At 46.6% G+C, this 23934-nt stretch overlaps 1 protein-coding gene across 3 annotated transcripts in view; it reads left to right on the top strand.

Annotated features, from left to right (window-relative positions):
• The window catches only part of GAPVD1 (GTPase activating protein and VPS9 domains 1), a 22453-nt gene extending 2446 nt beyond the window's left edge, over positions 1–20007 (top strand). The window contains exons 3-25 of one of the 3 annotated variants that reach the window (XM_010149289.1): positions 181–267; positions 1220–1354; positions 1475–1664; positions 3464–3624; positions 4523–4589; positions 5559–5684; positions 6681–6854; positions 7153–7293; positions 7893–8027; positions 8587–8706; positions 9185–9262; positions 9389–9762; positions 10239–10326; positions 11397–11477; positions 12128–12250; positions 12728–12857; positions 13250–13359; positions 13977–14136; positions 14596–14783; positions 16124–16337; positions 16915–16987; positions 17822–18019; positions 18692–20007. In XM_010149289.1, coding sequence (XP_010147591.1) covers positions 181–267; positions 1220–1354; positions 1475–1664; positions 3464–3624; positions 4523–4589; positions 5559–5684; positions 6681–6854; positions 7153–7293; positions 7893–8027; positions 8587–8706; positions 9185–9262; positions 9389–9762; positions 10239–10326; positions 11397–11477; positions 12128–12250; positions 12728–12857; positions 13250–13359; positions 13977–14136; positions 14596–14783; positions 16124–16337; positions 16915–16987; positions 17822–18019; positions 18692–18832 — 3294 coding nt within the window. In that variant the 3' untranslated portion in view covers positions 18833–20007. Of the gene's footprint in view, positions 1–180; positions 268–1219; positions 1355–1474; positions 1665–3463; positions 3625–4522; positions 4653–5558; positions 5685–6680; positions 6855–7152; positions 7294–7892; positions 8028–8586; positions 8707–9184; positions 9263–9388; positions 9763–10238; positions 10327–11396; positions 11478–12127; positions 12262–12696; positions 12858–13249; positions 13360–13976; positions 14137–14595; positions 14784–16123; positions 16338–16914; positions 16988–17821; positions 18020–18691 lie in introns of all 3 variants that reach the window. The other 2 variants (XM_010149282.1, XM_010149274.1) reach the window with 2 other exon arrangements.
• Positions 20008–23934: the final 3927 nt, after the last annotated feature.

Genomic DNA, 23934 nt, shown 5'->3' with positions numbered 1-23934 from the left:
CCCCCCCCGAAGCTTCTTGCGTTTTTTCTACCCTAAAAGACTCTGGCCACTCAATCAGGAGGATTTCTCAGGGTGTTAAATGACAAAAAATTAGAGTGGAGGAGTTCTCTTAACTATTTTTTATAATTGGGTCCATCATGGTGATTTGAAATGCTTATTCTTCATACTTCTTTGTTTCAGGTTGGGAGACTTCTGCAGCAGTTGGCCATGACGGGCTCTGAAGAGGGAGATCCGCGTACAAAGAGCAACCTTGCCAAGTTTGACAAAGTAAGAATCCAGACCAAGAGAAGCTGAGACTCGTGTGTCTGCTTCGTGCTTCGATGTCTCTTTTCGCAGACATTGCCAAAGGCTTACTAGGCGGTTAACTTCAAGTTACACGTGCTGAAAAGAAGATTAAATCCTGCACAAAGCTGGGAACAAAGTCTTGAGTTCTAGAATGAAGGGTTGGGGATTCTTGCTTCTGCTCTGACATACTACTTCTGCAAAGAAAACACAGAATTAAACAAAAGCAGGTTACCTTTTAAACTGATTGCTGAATTACTGTATGTGGTTTCTCTACTGAACCTAAAGAAAACACTTGATCTGAAGAGACCTTTTGCACAAAATCTGGTTTAACACCAAGTGATTTGTTAGTGCAAGTAACTTCTGTTCCTTTTTTGTGTAGTTTTGCTTTTTTGTTCAGCTTTTCCTTTGTTAGTATGAATCATCCTTAGCAATACTGAAATTACCTTCATCAGAGGAACAGTGAAACTAATGATCTTTAATGTATTTGCCTATGTTTAAAAAACTGATTTGCTTGTGTGACGTCCTAGTTTTTGCCAATTATACTTGTTACGCAGTCATCGTACAAAATGACCTGTTCGTTGTACAAGTGGCATTCACCTGGGGCAGAAAGTGATATTGTCTGCTTCCTTGTTTCACTTTTAGTCTGTGCTCCGCAGATCCTTCAGGAAAGGGCAGTTTAATTGCCACAAACCAGTTTAATTTTCTTTTTAAATTGTAAGAAGACACTTCAGTAAGTAACACTTGGGAATGCAGAAAAGGAACTGATATGCTTTCCTTGCTTGCGCTTCAGCGATTTCAGTGATGTGTTTTTTTATTTAAAAGTAGGAAGCAAAACTTGTATTGTTATGTAAACTATTTAACTCTTGTCGTGCCGTGTTCTTTCCGGACTCTAGTAAATGGTCTCTCATTTAAAAACTGCTCCTTCTCTTCACAGAGTTGCGTGGCTGCTTTCCTCGATGTAGTCATTGACGGGCGTGCAGTCGAAACTCCCCCGATGTCTTCTGTCAACCTCCTGGAGGGGTTGAGTAGAACGGTGGTTTACATGACGTACAGCCAGCTAACTGCCCTGGTAATACCTGAATTCCTTAGGAAGCAGTGGTATAACCCCGTACCCCAGTGTTTGTAGAGAGGGTAAACGCGGCCGGTAGCTCATGCTGCGGTTCTTAACGCGCTAATTCTAAATTTTTAGGTTGCCTTTATGCGGAATGTTATGTCAAGCGATCAGCTGAAAGAAGATCGGATGGCGTTGGAAAACTTGCTGGCAAACCTACCCCAGAACAAACCAGGGAAAAGCAGCAGCCTTGAAATGACGCCGTACAATACCCCACAGCTTTCTCCTGCAACTACGCCAGCTAACAAAAAAAACCGATTGCCCATCGGTAAGGAGCGCAGACGGGCCTCCCGTGCGGTTTTGGTGCCTTGAGACATTCTCTCTGCCGGTTTTGCAGCCATCTCTTGGGGTTACTCTTTGACTACACCTTCAGTTCCTACTTTTTCCGTGTCGATGGTTAATTTTTGTTTGCACAGAGAGCCAGGTAACTTCCTTGCTGTCTGATGCAGGTGTGGTGAGCCTCGTCCCTCTGGTCTGAGCTTGAGAAAAATGCTGGGGCAGTTGGTAGTCAGGCCAGTGCAGTGGGAATAAAGGGCGGGTGTGAAGGTGGGGAGCAGATCTAGGAGGGAAGATCCCGTAGGAAAGTGGTAAAGTGGAAGTGAGGACAGTTAGTTAGTGGGACAGAATAAGTTAAAATTTTTCTGTCTCCGATGAGAGCAAATGTGGAGGAGGAGGACGAAAAGGCAAGAGCAGAACTTTTGGAATATGTGCTGAGAAGAGAAACTTTCTTCTTTCTCCATTATTTGCCTGGTCTAATTCCAGTTGTTTGTGTATTGTAGCGCAATTTTATGTATGTTTGGGTTTTTGTCCTCTTTGAATAGGATTTCTGACTCTTGAACTTTTCCGTTCCGTTAACATTTTCTCTCAAAACAGGAAGTGTGGTGCTCCTCCTCAGTGTGTATTTACATGAGTAAATCCCACGCGGGATATTTTTGTTTGAGGGATTTGGTGTTAGTGTGTAACAGGATGAAGATATGTAGAGCCCAATTAGTGGCAAAAAAACCCAGAAAACCAACCCCAAAACAAACCTACCCCAGGTTGTTCTAATGACTGCTGCATGGCTCGGGCCTTATGCCTATACTGTAGTGGCACAACAGCATTTATTTTATGGTATAAAATAATTTTTGCTCAAGTTTTTTATTTCTTTTGTTTCATTTTAATGCTTCCGAAATCCAGGACAGCAGTTGGCAGCCATTACTGCCTGGGATACTTCTGCTACCAATCTTTCTGCTCACATAACTCTAGTAACCCCTTTTGGTTTTTTTTTTTCCCTTCTTCTCTGTGACCTTTGGTTTCTGACACGACTCGCGCGTGCCTCTGCTTCACTCTGGCAGTCAGTTGCTTTTTCAGATCTCCATCGATTGCTGTATGAAACTCATTTCCTATGTACGTGTCGTTCTTAAAACCACCTCGTGTGCCTCCGTGTGACGGTCGGAATTTGGCTGTGGCTTCACACACTTGCCTTGTTTTCCCTGGATCGAGTGAAGAAATAACTGGCGTCGTGCTGCCATACTTAGAAATCTTAATTCCGTGTGGGCGTTTTTCCTTCCACGGTGCCCAGCGTGGGAATGTGAGGAAAAGACTGGTAGAGTCACAAAGTCATGAAAGTAAACCTGGTGTTGGATTTTGTTTGGGCTTGTGACACCTGTTAGAACAAGATTTCCCTGCTCCCTGGGAGGAAAAAACCTTGACATTAATTTAATTAAGCAGGGTTGTAAACCGCCGGAACCTAGACCCTTTCTTGTTGGTAGCGAACTTCATCATTTTCTGACTCGTTTGGTAAGGGTCTTTCTGTGATTGGAACACACCGAATTTGCGTAGGCAGGCAGGGCATAGTGTACCTTGTCTCTCTCCACTTGTGTTGCACGCTCGCCTTCTCACAGTTCAGTACTCAGATTTAAACACTGGCTTCATCTGAGCCTCATGAGTTTTCTTTTTTTAAGTTTATTTAGTGTGTGTATTTTTAATTCAAAACATTGCCATTCTGTGTTTCCATTGCATTGTCTTTTTTTCCTCCTAAACCAAGGAAAAGCTCTCTAATGTTGCCATTTCAAAATATTCTCTTAGCAACTCGTAGCAGAAGTAGATCGAATATTCTTACGGATCAGCATGGAGATCATGAAGGATCCTCCCAGGAGACCATCCCAGAAGTTCAGCCGGAGGAAGTGCTGGTGATTTCTTTGGGGACGGGTCCACAGATTACTCCAGGAATGATGTCAGAAAATGAGGTATGTGAAAACTGTCACGCCTCGGGTGCTTTGAGACGTACGGCTTCTGCGTTCCCTGATGGCAAACAGCGAGGTTGTGACGCTGAGTTCAGGTAATGAATAGGGAATGGGAATCAAAATCCTTTCTTCCTTTAAGAGAACTTAGGGTTGTAGCATTCAAGTTGCCCCTTGTTAGCTGTTTTTTCCCTCGCTCAGTGCATCTGCAGGGTGTGAAAAGCCGTATACGAACACAGGAGAAATGGACCTGGCAGATTTAGGCTGTGTCATCTGCCGTGCTTACGGCAAGCTTGGGCTGTTGCTGCTGAGCCTGAAGATGGTGATTCAGTTGTCTCTCTGTATGCCCTGTCCTTGGGTCAGGTGGCACAGGTGGATGACAGAACTGGGACACTGGTCCTGACGTTTTTGGCAGCTCAGGCTGGAAATGCACAGGCCCAGCTTCTTGTGAGGGTGGAGCCGCGGTCAGGTTGCCACGAAAGCCTTCAGCCGGTGGTGCTTGGGGTGAGGCTGGTTTTGCCGCCTTTTCTTTCACCAGCCGTAGCACAGCTCCTGCCTTCATCCTTGCTGCCTCGCCGGATAGTGTAGATTATCTCCTCCTGCAGACTCGTAACGACCAGTTTCCGTATTGTGTCAGTCTCCTGGGCTGACGAGGGAGCTGGCGGCTCCGTTAGTATCAGGACTTGCCTCATGTTCACATCTCTGTTACCTTGCGTCCTCTCCAGGCTCTGACTTTGGAGATAGCTGTCTTCTTTTCAGATGGAGTGTTAGAAATTGGATTGGGCTATTAACATCTAGAGGGGGAAAAAAATGCAAAAAATACGTGCAGTGTTTTGTGTACTGCTTAATTATCTGAAAAATAGATTATTTAAAGGAAGTGTTGTTTGTTTCCCTTCCTCTCCAGGTGTTAAACATGCAGCTTGCAGATGGCGGACAAGGAGATGTCCCCGTCGATGAAAACAAACTCCATGGTAAACCTGATAAAACCTTGCGCTTTTCCCTCTGCAGTGATAATCTGGAAGGAATATCTGAAGGTGAAGGGCTGCTTAAGTCTTGAAGAAGTTTTGTCCCTTTTCTGTTTGGGGGGTTTTTGGGTTTTTTTCCCCTTAACTATAAAAGGAACTTCCGTTTAGTGCCGCCCATTGTCTTTGCCATTTTGGAGGCTGTGCTTGGTATTTTACCCTGAGAGCCAGTCTCTTAGCTGTTCAGAGGGAAGTCTGGAACTAAATTTTGACCTGCAAAGGCATAACCGAGTCTGAGAACTAGGAATAAAAAAAACCTGAGTGTACTTAGAGAGAGAAAACAAAGGGATTTTTTTTCTTTTAAACTCAAGTGCAGTGCTAATTATTAATAAAATGAAACTTAGCTCCAAACCCAGACTTCTCAGACTTATTTTTCATCATGTTTTAATAAGCTGTTACATATCTGGGAATAACTGCTGGACTCTGGACAGCTCTGTTATACAAGCCTCAGGCACAACAAAGGGCAGGTTTATTTGTGGTGGTGAGAGGTTTGGACAGAACACGCAGCATCCTTTATTTCTTGTAACACCCATAATTCAATTTTTGCTCGCTCTCCTCAAAATAAGAAAACAAATTCATGGACAAGTAAACAAATTAATGGCAAAGACTGTTGCCATTTTAGTTGCAGTTAAGGACAGTAACGGTGTGACTCCAGCCATTTCTGGTAATGCGTTTGTCAATTATCGTAATTAGTATGGTCCCCTAAACATGGGAAGTGCAGTCACAGTGCGGGTTAAGTGCCTGTAGCAGAGGGATCTAGAGCAGAGCAAACGTACCTTTAGTTCATGAACTCCCGGGTTCATTTGAAGTGCTGCTTCGTTTCTTTTCATCTCTAGTTAATTGTGTCCTGGATCGTTATTGCTGTATACTTAGGAACTGTAATTCAGATTAAATTTACGGTAAAATCTGTTTTCACAGGCCCTTCAAATCGCTCCAACTCTGTGTCATCTTTGGATTTAGAAGGGGAGTCTGTGTCGGAGCTGGGCGCGGGCCCCTCTGGGAGCAATGGAGTTGAAGCTCTGCAGCTGCTGGAGCATGAACAAGGCAGGTGCCAGTTCTCTGCTCCAAGTGCCTGAGGTGCTGGGGATGGCAGAGCCACTCTTCTGTGGAAAAAGGCTGAAAAACTGACTAGTTCAGGAAAAATAAGTGAAAGTTTTTTCCTTGTGCAGTTGGTCTTGCATACGTTTATGGGTTGGTTGGTTTGTTTATTTTTTCCTCTAGAAATATTTCTTGCAGTCCATTGTTAGGAAAAGGAAACTGCGTGGGATTTTGAGCCTTAAGTCCTTAATTAAGGACTGTGTCATGGTTCAGCCCCAGCCAGCAACCAAACACCATGCAGACGCTCGCTCGCCTGCCCCTCCTCAAGTGGGACGGGGGAGAGAATCAGAGGAAAAAGATAAGAGAATTTGTGGGTTGAGATAAGAACAGTTTTAATGTTTGTTTAACTCTGTCCCAACTAAAACCAGCACAAACTGCTCATAAGGTTTTGCTCCATACCAACTTTATCCTTTGGGGAATCGGGGATTGGAGTAGTCTGAAAGCATCTGGCCAGCTGCCTGCTTGGTACGTATTCGTCAGGTGCTGGAACAGGTTGCCCAAAGGGGTTGTGGTGTCTCAACCTCGGAGATACTCAGTGTGACTAGACGTGACCGTGAGCAACCTGCTCTAATTGATCCTGTTTTGAGCAGGGGGTTTGGGCTTGAATGAGGCCTCAGCTTTTCCACAATAATCTTCTGACAGGAACTGTATCAGTTTCGTGATAGCGTGCTGAACATTATTCATTTTGTCTGTTGGTTTGGTTGATGGATCACCATGTGTAGCTTAGGATTTTCCTTACGTCTCACATGTGCTTAGAAGTTATTTTCTGGCAGCCTCTTTTGAATAGTATAATAGTGCTTTACAGGCCTGACTTAAAACACAGTCTTAACTGACAGAATTAGGAGGTGGTTTTGTTTGTGTGTTTGTTTTTTCTCCCTATTTTCAGTCAGAAGTAATTGGGGAAACCTTTTAAAAAAATGGAACCCTTTTATTTTCACATAGCCACAACTCAGGATAATCTTGATGACAAGCTCCGTAAATTTGAAATCCGTGACATGATGGGATTGACTGATGACAGAGATATATCGGAAACTGTGAGTGAAACCTGGAGTACAGATGTCTTGGGAAGTGACTTCGATCCTAACATTGATGAAGACCGTTTGCAAGAAATAGCAGGTAACTCGGTGCTCATCTGGGGTGTTCAAATGCTTCATCCTTGCCCTCAAAGAGTGGGGGCTGAGCCCTCCTCTTCTTCTAAATGGGTGTGTTCCATTGGTTAAACTGGATCTTTTCTGTAGGAGGAGTTTGTGGGCATGACCTGTATTGTATTTGGTTGCTCATTTCTGTCTTTTCAACATTGTCTTCCCTGACTGTTTATTAAGGACACTTAAAATGTGTTCTTACTGTTCTCTCTCGTTAGAGCTGTCTCCAGGCAGCCGATGTCTAGCTATACGCTTCGGCTTTACTTTTGCAGGTGCGGCTGCAGAGAACATGCTAGGCAGCTTGCTGTGTTTACCAGGTTCAGGATCCTTGTTGCTTGATCCCTGCACAGGTTCAACCATATCAGAAACCACAAGTGAGGCGTGGAGCGTGGAAGTATTGCCAAGCGATTCAGGTCAGAACTGTGCAGTTTGTGTTTATTTAGCATCAATCAAGACTCTTCCAGAGGCATCCAACGCAAAGCCACAGCCTCTTTCTCTCTCTTTCTTTGGGAAACTACTGTCCTAGGGTTAAGTTAGTGTTTGTGAATACTTCCAGGATTAAAAAGACAAACTGTTCCTAGGCAGAGAGAAGATGGAAAGCACTGTGAGGGACTGCCTGTTACTTAAGAAATTCATAAGGACCAAAAAGGGAGAGAAAGGATTGCAAAGGAAGCTCCTATTTCTTTCCCTGTGGTGTTAAGTAGGACTGCCTGTGATCACAGGTTGCTTTGGTTAATGAAGGTTTGACTGTGTCCTGTTGGGTCTCAGAAATACGGTGCTTAAACCAGTAAAAACTTCTCGGGACGCCCCTGCAGACAGAGCATTGCGATCTGTGCAGAGTCCTGCCTCCTGCACAGGGAGACAACTCTTGCTGAAGTGGTTGAGTTGGCTTAGAACTTTAATATACTAAACCAGCACGTACTCCCCTGCCCTCTGTATGTGAATTTTAAGGGAACGTGGCATTGAGTAATGATGCTTTTTCTCTCTACCCTCCCTTGTCTCACTTGTGTAGAGGCCCCAGACTTAAAACAGGAGGAAAGACTCCAGGAACTGGAAAGCTGTTCTGGGCTGGGTAGCACCTCTGACGACACAGATGTGAGGGAGGTCAGTTCTCGACCCAGTACACCAGGCCTCAGCGTTGTATCAGGTGTGTTCAGTGGTCTCTGCCAACACGCTGCCGCATGAGAGCGCCATCAGCATCCACTTTGCTGCACTTGCTTTCTTTACGCGTCACTCCGCTCGCAGAACAGCGCTTTGCACTCATTCCGGAATTTTGAAAGCAGCAATTCTTTGCTCATCTTACAGAGCAATAAAAAAGGCATCAGTGTGTTGAATACTCGGCTACACTAGCAGTGGTGTGGATTTGGAAGAAACTCCTAATTTTCTTGCAGTTAGTTAATTATCGCAACCTTTTTAAGTAAAGCAGCGTATTTCCACTTCAGTTGTTAGTTTTCTGTGAAATATTTAGCAGGGTGAAGCATCTTTCTAACTTCCTTTGTCAGTGTATTCATGTCTATGCTAAACAGTTGATGTAGACCAGAAATGAAGTGTTATTTTAGGAGTATAGAAACTCGGAATGTCTCTGGGTGCTGCTGTGCGTTAGGATTTGATTATTGCAGCGTTCACCACACATTTTAACAGCTTTGGGATTTTGCTTCCTTTTCCTCTGAAAGACTATTACAGATCCTTATTTTTTTATGTGTAAGGTATTAGTGCAACATCTGAAGATATTCCTAATAAGATTGAGGATCTCCGGTCCGAATGTAGCTCCGACTTTGGGGGAAAAGATTCTGTGACAAGTCCTGACATGGATGAAACAGCCCATGGTAAGCCAGTTAGTTACCTGTGAACAGGAATTAGAATCTCTCATAGCTGAGGTTTTGCACATAATGACATTTGTAGAATCCTTAAATTTCACAATTTTTCCCAATTTCAGAGTTCTGGTGGCTAAGCCTAGCATTTTCCTGATTTGCCAGCACTGCCTGTTGGACAAAGACTCCAGTACCTTATAGTGATCGAGCTTGAGTACTGGATCTAAGGTCCCCTTTTCCCAGTTTGGTTACACTGACTGTCCTCTTGCACTTTGGAACTGGTTTGTCCCTCAAGATTTCCCCACTTTTTGTGATGTACTTCTTTGGCCGTTTCAGCATCCTACAGAGATCTTTTTTCCACATGAGAATATCTTTAAAAATATTCTGCCAGATAAGTTTTTTGTAAGATGCTGTTGCCAAGGGCAGTTTTCCGGTGGCCTTGTGTTGAAGGCAGTTCTTGGTACAGCGCTAACTCTTCTCCCCTGTGTTTCAGGAGCCAGTCAGTTGACATCTCCCCCTTCTCAGACGGATTCTTTGCTGGCATTGTTTGACCCCCTGTCATCAAACGAGGGTGAGTTGTAAAGACTAAGCTTTTTAGAAAAACCCAGGCATTTCTTAATGCTTCTGTGTTCGTACCAGCTAATTTGGAAGCACTTAAGAGGAACGTGTGTGGTTTCTTCTGTGCTTATGACCTCAGGTGTATCAGCTGTAGTAAGGCCTAAAGTGCACTATGCAAGACCCTCTCATCCACCACCGGATCCACCCATCTTGGAAGGAGCTATGGGAGGTAACGAGGCCCGATTACCAAACTTTGGGTCTCACGCTTTAATTCCAACTGATTTAGAAGCATTCAAGCAGAGGCATTCTTACCCGGAGAGGCTAGTCCGCAGCAGGAGCTCGGATATAGTATCATCCGTTCGGAGACCTATGAGTGATCCTGGGTGGAACAGACGTCCCGGTAATGAGGAGAGGGAGCTTCCAATGCCAACCTCCAACACTGGAGCGGCTGTTCTGGTGGCTGCATCTCAGTCATCGTCTTCGTCTCCCAGTAAAGACTCCTCTAGGGGAGAGGTAAGCCTGTTATTTGTCAGCTCATTCTTTTCTAGCGTGCCCGCTCTAATTATGCATCTGATGGCAGAACACTGGAATTAACGTGTTTAGCCAGGGAATGGCGATGCGCTTTGTTACCTCTGAATGTTGTCCAACAGTGTTTTACAGGCTAATCCCACAGATTCTGAGAATGGCTTAATGAATCCGCCTTTTCTTAAATTTACTGGATGAGCCTCACTGGGTTTGGTGGGATTTCAGGTATAATTTGTTGTAGTGTTTAAATTTGAAATGCTGCAGCATCCTGAAAAGTCATTTTCTTTAAAAAATAAGTGAAACCTGAGTTTCTTCATGTCTTTGGCTTTGCATTTATAGACAGCCCTCCACAGGAGGGATATTTCTAACTTACAGTCCGTGTAGCATAGCCTGATGTCAGGGAAGAGCTCTGTCTTTACGCTTGGCGCGGTAGGTGCTCAGAGGTAAACTCTGCCCTTCTGCAGATCGAAGAACGAAAAGACAGTGACGATGAGAAGTCTGACCGAAACAAGCCCTGGTGGCGGAAGCGCTTTGTGTCTGCCATGCCCAAAGGTAGGACCCCGTCCGTCTGGCTTTGGCACTTCAGTAAGAGTGCGTGCAGCCTTTGCTGGCTCTTCAGTCCCTTCTACAGAAAGCTTTTACAGTTCCTCTTGGGAAGCTGACCAGAGCGACATAGATCTGTTCCAGAGTTACAGCTGTCCTGCTTAATTTGGAGAAATAAAGATTTCTTACTTACAGAATTGCAAGTGTTGCAGTAAAAAGAGAATTACTGCAATACAAAGGGTGCAGCACCTATGGAGAGGTGTGTGAGCTGAAAGGAGTTTGCTTAGGTGTTGTTGTATCTTAATCATTCGGTAACCTTGGCATCCCTATGGGAGGCCAGTCATTTTGTAGCTGTATGGTGTTAACTCCAGTTTAGCTTCCCTGAGGACTTCACCTGACGGATGGCAGCGTGCGAGCTGGAGGGGGTTGATGGCTTGGGCTATCCCCTGTAACAGCATGAGTGGAAATCAGACTTGGGCTGTTTACAAAGTAAAGCTCGCTCAAGATACTGCTTGGCTTTCATGGTGTGAACGGTGACAACTGGGGATGGAACAAGGTGCAATATTAGATATCCTTGCCTCTTAAAACAGCCTTTCCGTTGGAAAAGAACCAGTGCAATCCTTGCAGGCTCTGTGTGACTTTAGCTAATGGTACAATGTTCTAACATCGCTTTGTTTGCTTTCCTGTTTCACAACGTGCTGTCTTTGCATCTTCTCCCTGAACTTACTCGTGGGGAGATGTTGCCAGGAAAGACTCATGTCATTATGACCAGCATTGGCTAAGCTACAGTATAGATAAGTACGTGAATAAAAAGGGAAGCTACCTGACTCTCTTGGCTAGGAATTGCCTAGGCTGTACCTGGAAGGCAACACTGCACAGCCTGGCTCATGGTACCATGTCTGTTAAAGGTAGGGCTTGCTACGTATGATGTCAGTGCAGTTCTGCTCCACCTCATAGATAGGCCTATGCTTTTATTGATGTTTATTTGATGACAAATGTCTTTGCTAGCCACTTTTTAAAGTTTCCTCAGTTTGGCCATTGTCTCGGAATAGCCTTTGATAAGGTACTTGCATTTTCAGCTCCTATTCCATTTAGAAAGAAAGAAAAACAAGACAAAGACAAAGATGACATGGTGCCTGACAGATACTCAACACTTCAAGGTACGTGAATCGTGTCATCATCGTCCATTTCTCTCATGACATGCCCTCTGGAGTTCCAGAGTACCCACCAGGTGTCTGTAGAGCAGGGGATCCGCTCCTGTGGTTAGCGTGCACCACTGGCTTTCTGAATAAGAAACTGCATAAAGACTTTGTGCCTTGAAAACTGGTTTCACATTGTCGTGCTTCTGTCAGCATGTAGTACTGGATTCTCTACTGCAGTCTTTGCTTCCCCCCACCCCCTATTATAAAGCTCGTGTCCTTATTGTAGCTGAGCTGCAAGGATAGCTGTGGACACATTCCTGTAATAATTACTTAAGTGCTAAATTCAACGTGGCTTGAACCTGGGTGTTTAGTTTTTCTGTTTGCTTGATTGTTTCTAGAAGCCCTCAAGTATGCAAGAACCATTTGTGCACACAGTATAAATATGCTAAGGGTCTGGTTACTTGTTCACGTTCATTGTGCTGGGTTTTCCCCCTGCTTTTGGTTCAGGCTTTCTAAGTGTATCTGAATTGTGTCTGCATGGAACACAAGCAGCTGCTTGGTTGATGTGCCTAGAGCCAGAGTCCAGATGTGTAGGTCTGAATTTCTGTGTTTGCTCTCAGTTGGCACAACACAAGGTTAACTCCTGTTGTTTTTAACGGTCTTTTCAGACGATCCCAGCCCAAGGCTCAGCGCGCAGGCGCAAGCTGCCGAGGATATCCTGGACAAATACAGGAATGCAATTAAGCGAACCAGTCCTAGTGAAGGAGCTATAGTAAACTATGACAGTGCAGGTGAGAACCTGGCTCTTACCATCACCAACATAGTTTCTCCTCCTTAAAGATAAAAACACTTCAGAATTCTCAACTGACGTTGGTGCTGACAGCTGAATGGTGCAAGCCCTAAACCCGAACATTTTGTCAAATAACCTGTGGGACGGTCCCTGGAGACTGGGAGCCAAACCTGTATCCCCAAGGACAGCTCTATCCTATTGCCATTGAGGTGGTTGGTTGTTAAAGGCACATCTCTTACCCGTTTTCTTGGGTGTTAATGGATACTGAGGCAGTATATTGCCTTCCAAAACGGATGCAACTTCTTCTTAGTGACTTGTATATTTTTAATACACTTTTTCCACTTATTCAGAACAAGTTGTTTCATTGGCTGTCTCCATCCCCCCGATCTTAGAATAACAAGAAACTAGAGACCCTTAGTCTGGTTTCTTCTGACTCCTCTCTTTGAGCGTAATGTTGTTTTCTTTTCCATTTCCATAGAGACCATGGGGGATGGTGAGAGTGTGCATGACTCGCCACGTGACGAGGCTTTGCAAAACATGTCTGCAGATGATCTCCCAGATTCTGCAAGTCAAGTTGCACAGCCCCAAAGTTCTGCCTTCTCCTATAGGTAAATATGTTTGCGGTTTTAATCTTACCCACCAAGTAGAACTAAAAGCCAAAGCCATGTGATTGGTTCCCACAAAAATCTGAAACTTTTACATGCTTTTGCTTTTAAGTGTCTCAAACTGTTGTTTTGCCACTGGTGAAGGGGGGATATTGTAACCTGAGAGGGTGGAGCGGTGTGTAGGAGGATTCCTTTGCAAGTGGGCTAGGTGCTAGATGAGAAGGACTGGTATTCTAAAGTCATGGCAATGTTGGTGTGTTAAAATTATGCCCAGTAGCTTTAAAAAGAAAGTATTTCAGTATTAAGAAGAAATCAAAGAATACAGAACTCAGACTGCTTATGGAAGGAGCAGACCTTGCAGTGACTTTGTTAAGAGAATATTTTTCCTCTTTAAGGGATGCAAAGAAGAAACTGAGATTGGCTCTTTGTTCAGCAGATTCTGTTGCCTTCCCTATGCTGACACATTCAACGAGGAATGGTCTCCCAGATCACACAGACCCTGAAGGTAACTAACTCCTCTGTGCACAGGGTTTTGTATTGTATGTGCCACCTCTTTCCCCATCTCGTGGCACCTTTACGGTAACTTCCTTGGCGGAGGAACAGAAGGCAGAGGCTGTCTTTTGACCCTCCCAGCATTTTCTTTCTTCCTTACTCCACAAACAAATCTACAAACTAAATCTGGTCTAATGTTTTCGTAATGAGGTGTCAGGTATAGTGCAGGCAGAGCCTGAAGCTGTAGAATAGACTCCCAAAATACAGGTGCTGTTGGGCATTGTGCTACACTGCTAACAGAGTAACTGGAACGATTTATGGAGTCTTTGCGTTGGCTTAGAGCGTGTCTTGTGTTTGCATCCCTCTGTTCATTCTAGGTGAGTTTGTCACCCTACCTGGTCCTTTTCACATTTCAGGATGGTGCTGAATATGGTAGCGGTATCAAAAGTTACCCCTTGATATCTGGAAAAGTCAAAAAGACTTATTAAATTGTTTTTAAAATAAAGTTTATTGCCAGATGTCCAGAGGTTTTGTTTTAAACTGTTACCTGTTTCCCATATTCAATACCAGTTTTATTTTCATCATGCCTACATTTCTTTTCCTTAATATTTTTCCTTTGTCCTTTATTAGACAACGAAATTGTGTGCTTCTTGAAAGTTCAGCTAGCTGAAGCCATTAACCTCCAAGACAAGAACCTGATGGCCCAGCTGCAAGAGACAATGCGGTGCGTAAGCCGCTTCGACAACAGGACCTGTCGGAAGCTGCTGGCATCCATCGCCGAGGACTATAGGTAGTTTGCTCAGCGTCTTAGCGGGTTTCCAAGTGCATCTGTTTATTCACCAGCAGTCTGGGAAGATCCCTTTTGGCTTAACTTGTACCAGGTCAGGTCACACCTCTGCTTCCCCTCTAAACAGTGAAATTGTCTCACCTCTCTGTGAGCGGCTCCAGAGAGCCTGGACCTTGAGTCAGCCCAGGTAGTAATAAACTCAGGTTAAATCACCTCGAGCTAATGTTCAGCTTTGCTGCACAAGAGCTGTGTTTGGGATCGCTTTAGTCTGGCGTTCTGCAGTGCTGCAGGGGCAGCGAATTCCTCCGGGAAATCTGTAAGACAGAATTTCCCAATTCAGGTGTTAGCTTTGCTCTGTAAGCAGGAGGTTGAAGATTCCTGTCCCACGACAACGTCACAGTTTGTAAAGCTATTAGTCTCTCTCCTCGTTGTGACTCTAAGGTAGAGCGCTCTGTATTTTAGGAAAAGGGCTCCGTATATCGCTTACTTAACGCGATGTCGCCAAGGCCTGCAGACGACACAAGCACACTTGGAACGGCTGCTGCAAAGAGTTCTGCGGGATAAAGAAGTGGCCAACAGATACTTCACTACGGTGTGTGTGAGGTTACTGCTGGAGAGCAAAGAGAAGAAAATAAGGGAGTTTATTCAAGGTAAGGTTAATGCAGGCTGTGGGATGTTTATATTCCTTTACTCCATATTTAGATGCTGGCTCAGGTTGGTGTTTTAAAATACAGCTTCTCATCTGAGGAGCAGATTCCTAAAATGGCGTTTGTTTTAGCTGGTGAATTAGTGGCTCAAATAGACAGATTACTGACGCTGAACTGTGAGTTGTGGCAGCTAAGCCATGGTAACTGTCTGCATTTTTCACGGGCTAAGAGCATGAAGGTGATTTGACCTCACTTGGCCTAAAAAGTTACACTAAATCATATTAGATAATATCTGCCCCGTGGAAGAAGCATGGATACTGTTAGTTGTTTTAGATACTGATAAGTGATAAATTAAGTTGCAGCATTCAGTCCTCAGTACAGAACCTGTGGCACCTTATAAGATAGGGGAATAGCAGTGATAGAGATTCAAAAATACCGTAGCATAAGGGATAACGACACCAGGAAGACAGCTCTCTTAAGCAGAGACAGTGGAACAAACTCTTCCCCTCTTCTCTGTGCACACGCCTGACTTAATGAAGGGCAGAAGAAATTTGGAGTCAGTCCTTGCTCCCAGAGCACACAGTGCTGCCTGTTAAATGGGCCTGAACAGGCTGGAATTAAGAAGAGAACTTGCATGTAGTGGGATTAAAGTTCTGGTAATAAGATTGAGTGATCCAGGAAGGAGTTAAAGCCCTTTCATGGGACTGAAAGGAGACAGCTATTTCTGGATACCCAAAAAGAGGAGTTGGCAGCTGTGGCGCTGAGGCTGCCGGCAGACGCGAGGGGCGGCTGTCTTCTGGCGCAGAGCGCTGTGCGTACGGAGCCGACGAACGGCCCCTGACCTGGCCGAGGTGTGTCACTCGCCCTGGGTGTTGGAGATCAATACGAGTGGTGCAGCTGGGCATGCTTAAAGGTGGGGGTGGGTAATGGTACACATGGGTTTTCCTCGTATCTTCCCCTGTGCCCCCCACTTTCAGCATCCGACAGCCTCCCGTGTGGCGGTTCCTGCAGGCTGGTTCTAGTGACAGTTCTGGGTGTTTTCCCAGTGGGTGGCAGGGGAGAAGGTGTAAGAGCTGGTGCTGCAGAGGAGTCGACTGACACAGTATCGAGGAGAGTAGTTTGACCATCTGCATGGCTAAATGTGTTCTAGATGTTTTTCCTTTAATTCCTCCATTTATTTCCAGCATTCCTGCTTGTGTTTCCCTTACTGGGGTGTGGGCAAAACGGAGCCTCAGTGCTGCCTGGCAGGAGGTTTGAAGTGCTGGGTGGTTCTTCCCAGAAAAACCTGTTAGAAAGAATGCTTTTTACGTAACTGAACGTTCTCTCTTTTTACTTCTTATCAGATTTCCAGAAGCTCACAGCAGCAGATGATAAAACAGCCCAAGTTGAGGACTTTCTTCAGTTCCTGTACGGGGCGATGGCGCAGGATGCCATATGGCAGAACGCCAGCGAAGAACAGCTTCAGGACGCACAACTGGCTATAGAACGCAGCGTGATGAATCGTATCTTCAAACTCGCGTTCTACCCTAACCAGGACGGAGATATTTTGCGTGACCAGTAAGTTGATGTAATCCGACGTGCCTGTTCTCTCTTCAGCAGTCGATGTAGGTGGGAGCTGTGCAGCCTTCGTGTGGCAGTCTTGGCTGCGGCAGCCAGGCTGTACAAACTCGTGTTTCCCTTCGGAACGTTTTGGAAAAGACCAAGGAGGAGCTTCGGCATCGTGTGCCAAGTTTGTGTTTGCAACAAACTGCTAGAACAGAATAAAATTGGGAATGTAATGACTTGGGATACAGACTTTCAGATTGTCAGGTGTGGATGCCAAGGGGATGATCAAAATCTGCTTCGGGACTCCTTCCAGTTTTGGTTTGGGGACAGTATTTTCCACGTGTTTGGCATTTTTGTTGTGTTTTAGAACACGCTGTTTGAATGCTCTGCTGGCTGAGTGGTCGTACTTGATTGTGTGGCAAAACCCCCTGCTTCTCTTACGGGCCTAGTGTCCGTCAGCGGTAGGACCATCGCGATTGTTCCTGAAGATCTGACTTGTAGACTCCAGCTTAAAACTAGTGGGAAACCCCAGGGAACTGCTGCCTGGCCTCTGCTGGCTTTTCACTCCTGGTTTTTGTGCCTGTTTCAGGGTCCTTCACGAGCACATACAGCGGTTATCCAAAGTAGTGACTGCAAACCACAAAGCACTTCAGATACCTGAGGTAACTTCTTTCCTTCGCTTTTTCTACGTGTGTCAGGTGCTGGATGTGGTGGTGTTTGGGATGGGGAGAGGGTTGTTTTGATTTACACTTAGCATTCCTTTTCTGGCTGACAGCTGCAGTATCCTGCAGGAAAAACATGCTGTGCCCATGCTTTGGTATCACTGACTGATCCTTTCAAATTCCTTTTTTCTGATTTTTGCCCCCTCTGTCCTGATAGTAAGATTTAAGAACTAACATTGCACTGCACTAAGATGATTTCTGATGATTTGCTTCAAAAGGCAAGATTTGAATCCTTGATGCTTTTAAAGTGATTCATATGCCACAGCTGTAACTGGACTTTCCAAACCAGCCAGAATGAATGGAACCTTGCAAAGCTCTGAATTTGCCCGGTGCTTTCACTTTTCTCATGGCTGACAGGGTAACTGAAAGCAGGTTGGTAGGCTGAAGGTGTCTGTCAGGGTGGATGTTCACAGCTTTCCTAGCTCTCAGTTCAGCACTTGAACCCTGTGACTCAAAACGGTGAGTGTTCATAAAGCTGCTGATACAGACGACAGACGTGCAGCTCTGCCTTCCGTGGAAACGGTGAACCGGAGAAGTCAGGGATTACAGGTTAATTAGCTGAGTGGTGCTTAGAGTGCTGGCTGCATGTAGTTTTTATTATAACAGCAGGAAACCGCCTTCATCAGGTGTAATGGAATCCCCTTGACTTAGAGCTTCCCGTTTCTCCAGAGCCTTGCTCCTGCCTGTGCCTCCGGTCCTTCAGAGCCTCTGTGGTGCACAGCAGTAGCTTGGACAAACAAGAAGTGGCAGCATGTTGGTGTTTTTTTTTTCCAGGTATATCTCCGGGAGGCACCGTGGCCATCTGCGCAGTCTGAAATCCGCACGATAAGTGCTTACAAAACCCCCCGAGACAAAGTACAGTGTATCCTGCGGATGTGTTCCACCATCATGAACCTGCTTAGTCTGGCAAATGAAGATTCAGTACCTGGGGCAGATGATTTTGTTCCTGTTCTGGTCTTTGTCCTCATAAAGGTGAGTTCTCTTGCAAAGATCTCAAAACTCCAGCTAATTCTTGTAATAAGCAAGCGAATTTTAGGAAGAAAACCAATGCGTTTGAGTAACTGGGAGCAGGCTCGACACAAAACCTGACCTAATTCAGCAGGTTTGGATAGAAACATCAGCAGTGCTGGCCACTGCTGTGGTTCTTGAATCCAGGCAGACTTTGCCTTTGGAACCAAGGAAATGGGGGTGCAGGTGGTGTGTGTGGAGTGGGAGTCTTGAGGCGTGTCCGCCAGCATCTGTCATCTGTGCCTGGCTGATGTCCTCTCTCGGGACCGAGACTGGGCAGACTTGTGTTGCGTTGCTGACCCTGTTTGATGTCTGAGTGTTGGGAGAATGGTCCGTTACAGAAGATGCTGAAGGAACAGGCTGTTCCATGTGCTGAAATCCTTGGTGGTTTTTATAGGTTCTGCCAGTGTTACCCTTTTTCCTCTTGGCCTGCTAGTCGCTTTTCCCTTTTGGAAAACGGCTCATCAAGGCCGACGTGTTCGGAGCACGTGGAATGGCAGAGGGCTACGTGACGTAGTCACGTACTCGGAGTGCACGGATCACTGTGCAGATGGGACTGTGGTTCTGTGTCGTGTAAGGTTTTGTGTTCAGCCTTGCAAGCAAGGCGCGAGTATCTCTCTCTTCTTGAACCCCCAGGCAAACCCGCCTTGCTTGCTCTCCACCGTGCAGTACATCAGCAGTTTCTATGCCAACTGTTTGTCCGGAGAAGAATCGTACTGGTGGATGCAGTTCACAGCGGCCGTTGAATTCATTAAAACGATCGACGATCGCAAGTAGCCCCCAACAGCGCGTGTGGGCCGCCTGCTAGCCAGTACGTAAGAATGTACCACAGCTGCAGAAGCTGAAGAAGAGACTTCCCTTGTATAATACTGTACAGAACTGAGGCATTTTAAAACACACCTTTACTAATCAAATTAATTTAACAGATTTTCCTCTTCTTTTGGCTGCATTTTTTCTCCCCTATAGATCCTGGCACTGCAAAAGGGACCACGGTTTTCAGGTATTTTGGAATCTCAAAACACGCAGAAAATTCTTCATGCGTTTCCCACCACCCCTTGTCCTGAACCCTTGCTCACGTGAACAATTCACTCCATTTAATTTCTAATAGCAAACTGAAACAAGAAGAGTCAGGGCAACCACGTGGTGTACTTTCTAGCTTAATACACCTTTTATGACTAAAACACCAGCCACACCGGAGGTTTGTCGTAGCTGACATTAGTTCCCAATTGTCCTTCACCGAAATTTAAAATCCGAGAGGACAGTGTAAATATCATATACTTATATTTAATGCGTTGCAATGATATTGGGACTCTTATCCTTTTGAATAAACAAGCAAAAGCCTCTCTGACCTCTGACAGGTTGTGACACACCGAGTTTTGGTAACGAAAGGACTTCCTTGAAAGGCTAAGGTGAAAAAGGGCAAACTGAACTATTTATTAAAATGTAATTAAGATTACTCAAGTTTCTAAAACTGGAATTTATACTAGACAGGGCTTATTAGATAGCTGAACACTTTTTGGCTAGGGCATTGGGGTGTTTGAGGGTTGGTATATAGAGGAGAGGGACTGTACGTTGCGATAGATAAGCCTAATATAAAAAAGGAGAAATAAAATACCTTACTGTAATATTTTTTTCTGAAATATTGTGTATACTGTACAAACCCCAAACAGATCCTTAACAGATCCTTGGACTGTAATATATATTTTGATTAGTGACATTAAATACATATGCCAGGGGTTTCGGTGAATGTTTTTACTAAATGTTCTCCGTGTTGTCTGCTATGCAGCAGTGCAAGTTTTACTGTTCCTATGAAGTATTTTAAAATATAACTGTTCTTTATGAAACATATCATGGCATCAGTTCAGGGTGCTTTATAGATTTCTCACCCCACCTTTCCCTTAAACTGACAGTTACCACCCTAAAGAAGTCTGTATGCACAACCCCCCCATGGATTTCTCGCCAGGGAGGTGGCCCGAGCGGAGGGGGCGGTTGGTGTCTGCCTGTGAGCGCCTGCTGGTCCTTCGGAGCTCCAGCTGCAGAGGAAAAGGACAGCGAGCGTTTAGCTCGTCCTGTCAGGGTTACTACTGGCTCTTCCCAGCGCGTTCCATGCCCTTCTGACGGCGGGGCGTGCGGAAGCGTGGTGTCCGAGTGGTAGAGAGAACAAAACCTTTCTGGCGTCCCTCTCGGAACAGGCTGGTTTTGTGTGCGTGTTGATGATTACAGCCCTAGGAGTTGGAAAACCGGGATGAGAGCCATTTACGAACGGGATCAAGTGCTTGTTGTGGCTGTGCTACTTGTCAAGGCGTCCTTACAGCAACTCCCTTTATAGGGCTCTATCACAGGATTCATGACAGCATATTTGGCCAAATTTGTCGCAGGCGACGGGGTGGGAGAGTAACTTGCCCTCTGTTAGGGCCTCGGTTGTGTGGAGGAGCAATACTCAGCAGAACCGAACTTCTGCCTCACTGCGGTAGCTCTGCAATATTCCAGTTATTTAGCCTTGACGGGCTTTGGTGCTGAACATGTAACTTCCTCCTGCGAGCACAGCCCTGACCGGTGACACCCAGCAGCGAAGCACAAGTACGCCCTGGAAGACACGGCCAGCTCGTATCTAGCAGCAATAGAATTCATCCTGAAGTGTCCTGTCGTGTTTAATTACTACTTGAATATCCGAGACGTTAAGAGCAAGGTAGGAAAGTGCTGTGTGCCCTGCGGTGTGGGTTTCAGTCGAGGAGAGTGTTTGTACGACCCTTAAAGGCGCAGAGACGCTCCGGTTGGTGACCCCGTGCGTCGCTTCTGTTTGCGGACGGCAGGCGGGGTGTATCGGCTCCGTCGGGTCTTTCGGCTCCCCTCTCCTTTACGGAAGGGCAAGAACCATTTCCTTCAGTTTTCATCACTTGGATTTTCTGCGTAGAAAAATGCTTCAAAGACCTGGAGTCTTTTTTTTGTTGTTGTTACCGTTATTACTTGGTTATTTGAGCCCAGTCAGTGTTGCGGTGAGCCCCGCGTGAGCTCAGTCTTCGTAGCGAGATGGTCCTTTGCTGTTTGTTTCCAGCCTACTCTGGGAGTCCTTCGTGTGGCCTGGGTAGGTGTAGGATTGGGCTTTCCAGAGAGCTAACCACCTCCCCGTACTACCCTCTCACTGCTTCCCCCCAGGGCCCCGTAACGTGGTGGTTGAGGGTGCTATATCACCTGTCTGGGAGGTGGCGTTGGCGGGGCCTTGGCACGCGGAGGACCGGAAGTGACAGGCCTGTTGCCAAAGGTGCCGGCCGACCGCGGACCTGTTGCTGTAAACTTGGTGCTTTCCGTTAATTAAATCACTGAAGCCACTGAGGGGTGAAGGGAACATTGTGGGGAGGGGAGAGGGGTCAGCAGCAGGCACGCTCCTGGACCACAGCGCTGTTGTCGGCGTGTCTGAGGACTTGCTGGGTGTCACAGGGCCGGTACTGTCCTTCTTTTGGGGAGGGGAAGGAAAAGGCTGGGTTTTTTCATCCCTGGGAGGTTCCTTTTTGCTCGTAAACCTAAATGAGATTTTTCTTTCAAGCTTCTTTAAAATCCTCTTGAAGGAGGACTGGGACGCGTGCGGCCCATGAACTATTTGAGTGTAAAAGGTCTTGTTCTGAAGACCTTACACCACCAAATGCTGAATGTAACTGCCATAAACTTCAGGAAAAAAGCCACGAGCACCATCCTGTTTCCTGTAGGTGTGTTTCTGGTGCACACAGCGTTGGTTCGCGGCGCTCGGAAACCGTTCGTGTTCCGTTAAGCCGAACCGTGGCGGAAGTTGGAGAACTCGCTGCCGGGTTAACGCTGGGTGGGGGGAGGTGGGGTGTCTCAGGCCAGAAAGGGGGGTGGCGGGAGGAGGCAGACCTGTTCCGCAGCAAAGCTGAGGCGTGCGCGTGGCACGGGCGTACCTTGCGTGGCCGTGCTGCGGTACGGAGCCTGCAGCCCTCGGCCGGCAGCGTGGCGGGGGGACCCGCACACGGGGGCCACTTTTGAGGGGGGCAGTACCCCTGTCTGGGTGACAGCTGGTGACTTGGTCGAGCCTGTACTACTTGAGAATTAATCTCTGCTGAGTTAGTAGTGTGTGTTCTGTACTTCTAATTGTGCTTTACCTCTGTTTAAAAGCTCTGTACTGCCTCTCCTTGAAACTGGTAAAGCCTTTCTAAATCTAAATTAACGAGCTTGCACAACCTTGTATACAGGAAACCCATCGTGTCTCTAATGTGATTATTAATGTTACTGTAAAAACTGATTAAAAGGAGAGCAGTTTAACCACCTGGCTTTCGTGTTCCTGCCTGGTTCCGACGCCGTCAGTTGTGCCCGAGACGTCGTTGCGAGTGGGAGCGGCCTCCCGCTGACTTCCCGTGGTTTCCCATTCCGCATTGCCACCGCGTCCTCTCCTCAAACCCTTTTTCCGACAAGGAGCGGGCAGTGGCAAAACCCAAGATCCCGTTACTGGGAGAGGCTGCACCGCCGACTTGGCTGCTCAACGCTCAGCTTTTCACTTGTTTTTATTTATTTTAATCGTGCAGTTTGGCTCCGCTGGTGGTTTGAGAGAGGAAAATTGCTGCCTGCTGCCACAGCATGAAGCTGGCTTCACCTTGGGACAGCTGCCAGGTCGGTGTCTGGTCCTTCACTGCGGTTTGATGCCTCGATTGCAGCGGTCAAGTCCAAAATTACTATATTTCAGTTATTTCTTAAGAAATACTCATGACAGGTAGGATCACGGCAGCTGCTGTGCATCCGTTTTCCGCGTCGCCCGCCCCTCACCCTATGCCCCAGGGGCGGCGCGGCGGGTCCGGGACGGATGCACAGCGGCGTGGTGCTGCTGTGAGCTCAGTCCTACAGTGTTATTGACCTTGATTCTCTCTCATTTGCATCCAGCATTTTTCATCCTCTGGAATATGGTGTTTGGGGACCTTTCCATCATTAAGTGGATTTACAGCAATTTCCTTATGTGTTTTCTCCAAGGGATTCTGTTATGAGAGGCACATTAAATCTCCATTAATACCTCATTATCCGACTGATAAGATTACCATGATAATGAGGCAGAAATTCTAATTGTTTCACTTCTTATTGTGCCTTTCATTAAATCATATACCTGGAAGTTGCCATTGGAGAGGCAGCCTGCAGACCCTTCCCTGTGCACCCTGGTCCTATCCCTGGATGCGTGAGGGATGCTGGATCTTGTTGGCCTTTTCTCCTGACCTCCTCCATGGCCGTGCTCCCAGGAGAGCTTCCAGGCACCCCGGGGCGTTTGATAACCTGTGCCAGGGCGCGTGTTTTTGGGGAGAGCACGTTTCGCCTGGCCCCGTGTCGTGGTTTTACGTGGCCTCTCGCTCTGCGGGCGTTAAAGCGCAGGGGTGTCGAGTGTGTGTGCAGCCTCCTTCGGAGCTGTTACAGCCCATCAGGTCAATGATCCATGAACTAAAAAGTCTCTAAGCAGGAGCAATTATTGTCTATCATGTGTCAAAGGCGCCCGTATTGACCCCGATAGATGGAGCCATTATGGCCTGTTGAGTCAACGATCCATGAACGGGGAGTCCCTGGGAGCAGAGGTCTGGACACGCCATGCCAGCACCCTCGCCCCTGTCCTCTCCTGTGCTCGGGGGCTGTAGGGGGCTGGGGCAGGGATGAATTTGGGGAGGGGGGACGGTGCGGGTGCTGCCAGCTGCCCCATCCCACCCTCATCCCCTTAGGAACAGGCTCGGCTTATGGCTGGGGAGCAGAGCCTGTGGTAGAGGGCACCTCTGCCCCATGGGGCAGGGGGTTACTGGGATGAGGACTGGGGAGCTCCTGCTTTTGGCACGGCAGCAGGGTTGGGCACGGAGCCCGGGGCACAGGCAGCCCTGTGCTGCTGTCAGGGGAGATGGAGC

Source organism: Eurypyga helias, unplaced genomic scaffold (genome assembly GCF_000690775.1).
Source record: "Eurypyga helias isolate BGI_N326 unplaced genomic scaffold, ASM69077v1 scaffold23880, whole genome shotgun sequence".
Taxonomy (NCBI): Eukaryota; Metazoa; Chordata; class Aves; order Eurypygiformes; family Eurypygidae; genus Eurypyga; species Eurypyga helias.
The sequence above is the reverse complement of the archived record's forward strand: the minus strand, read 5'-3'. Positions and strand labels throughout refer to the sequence as shown.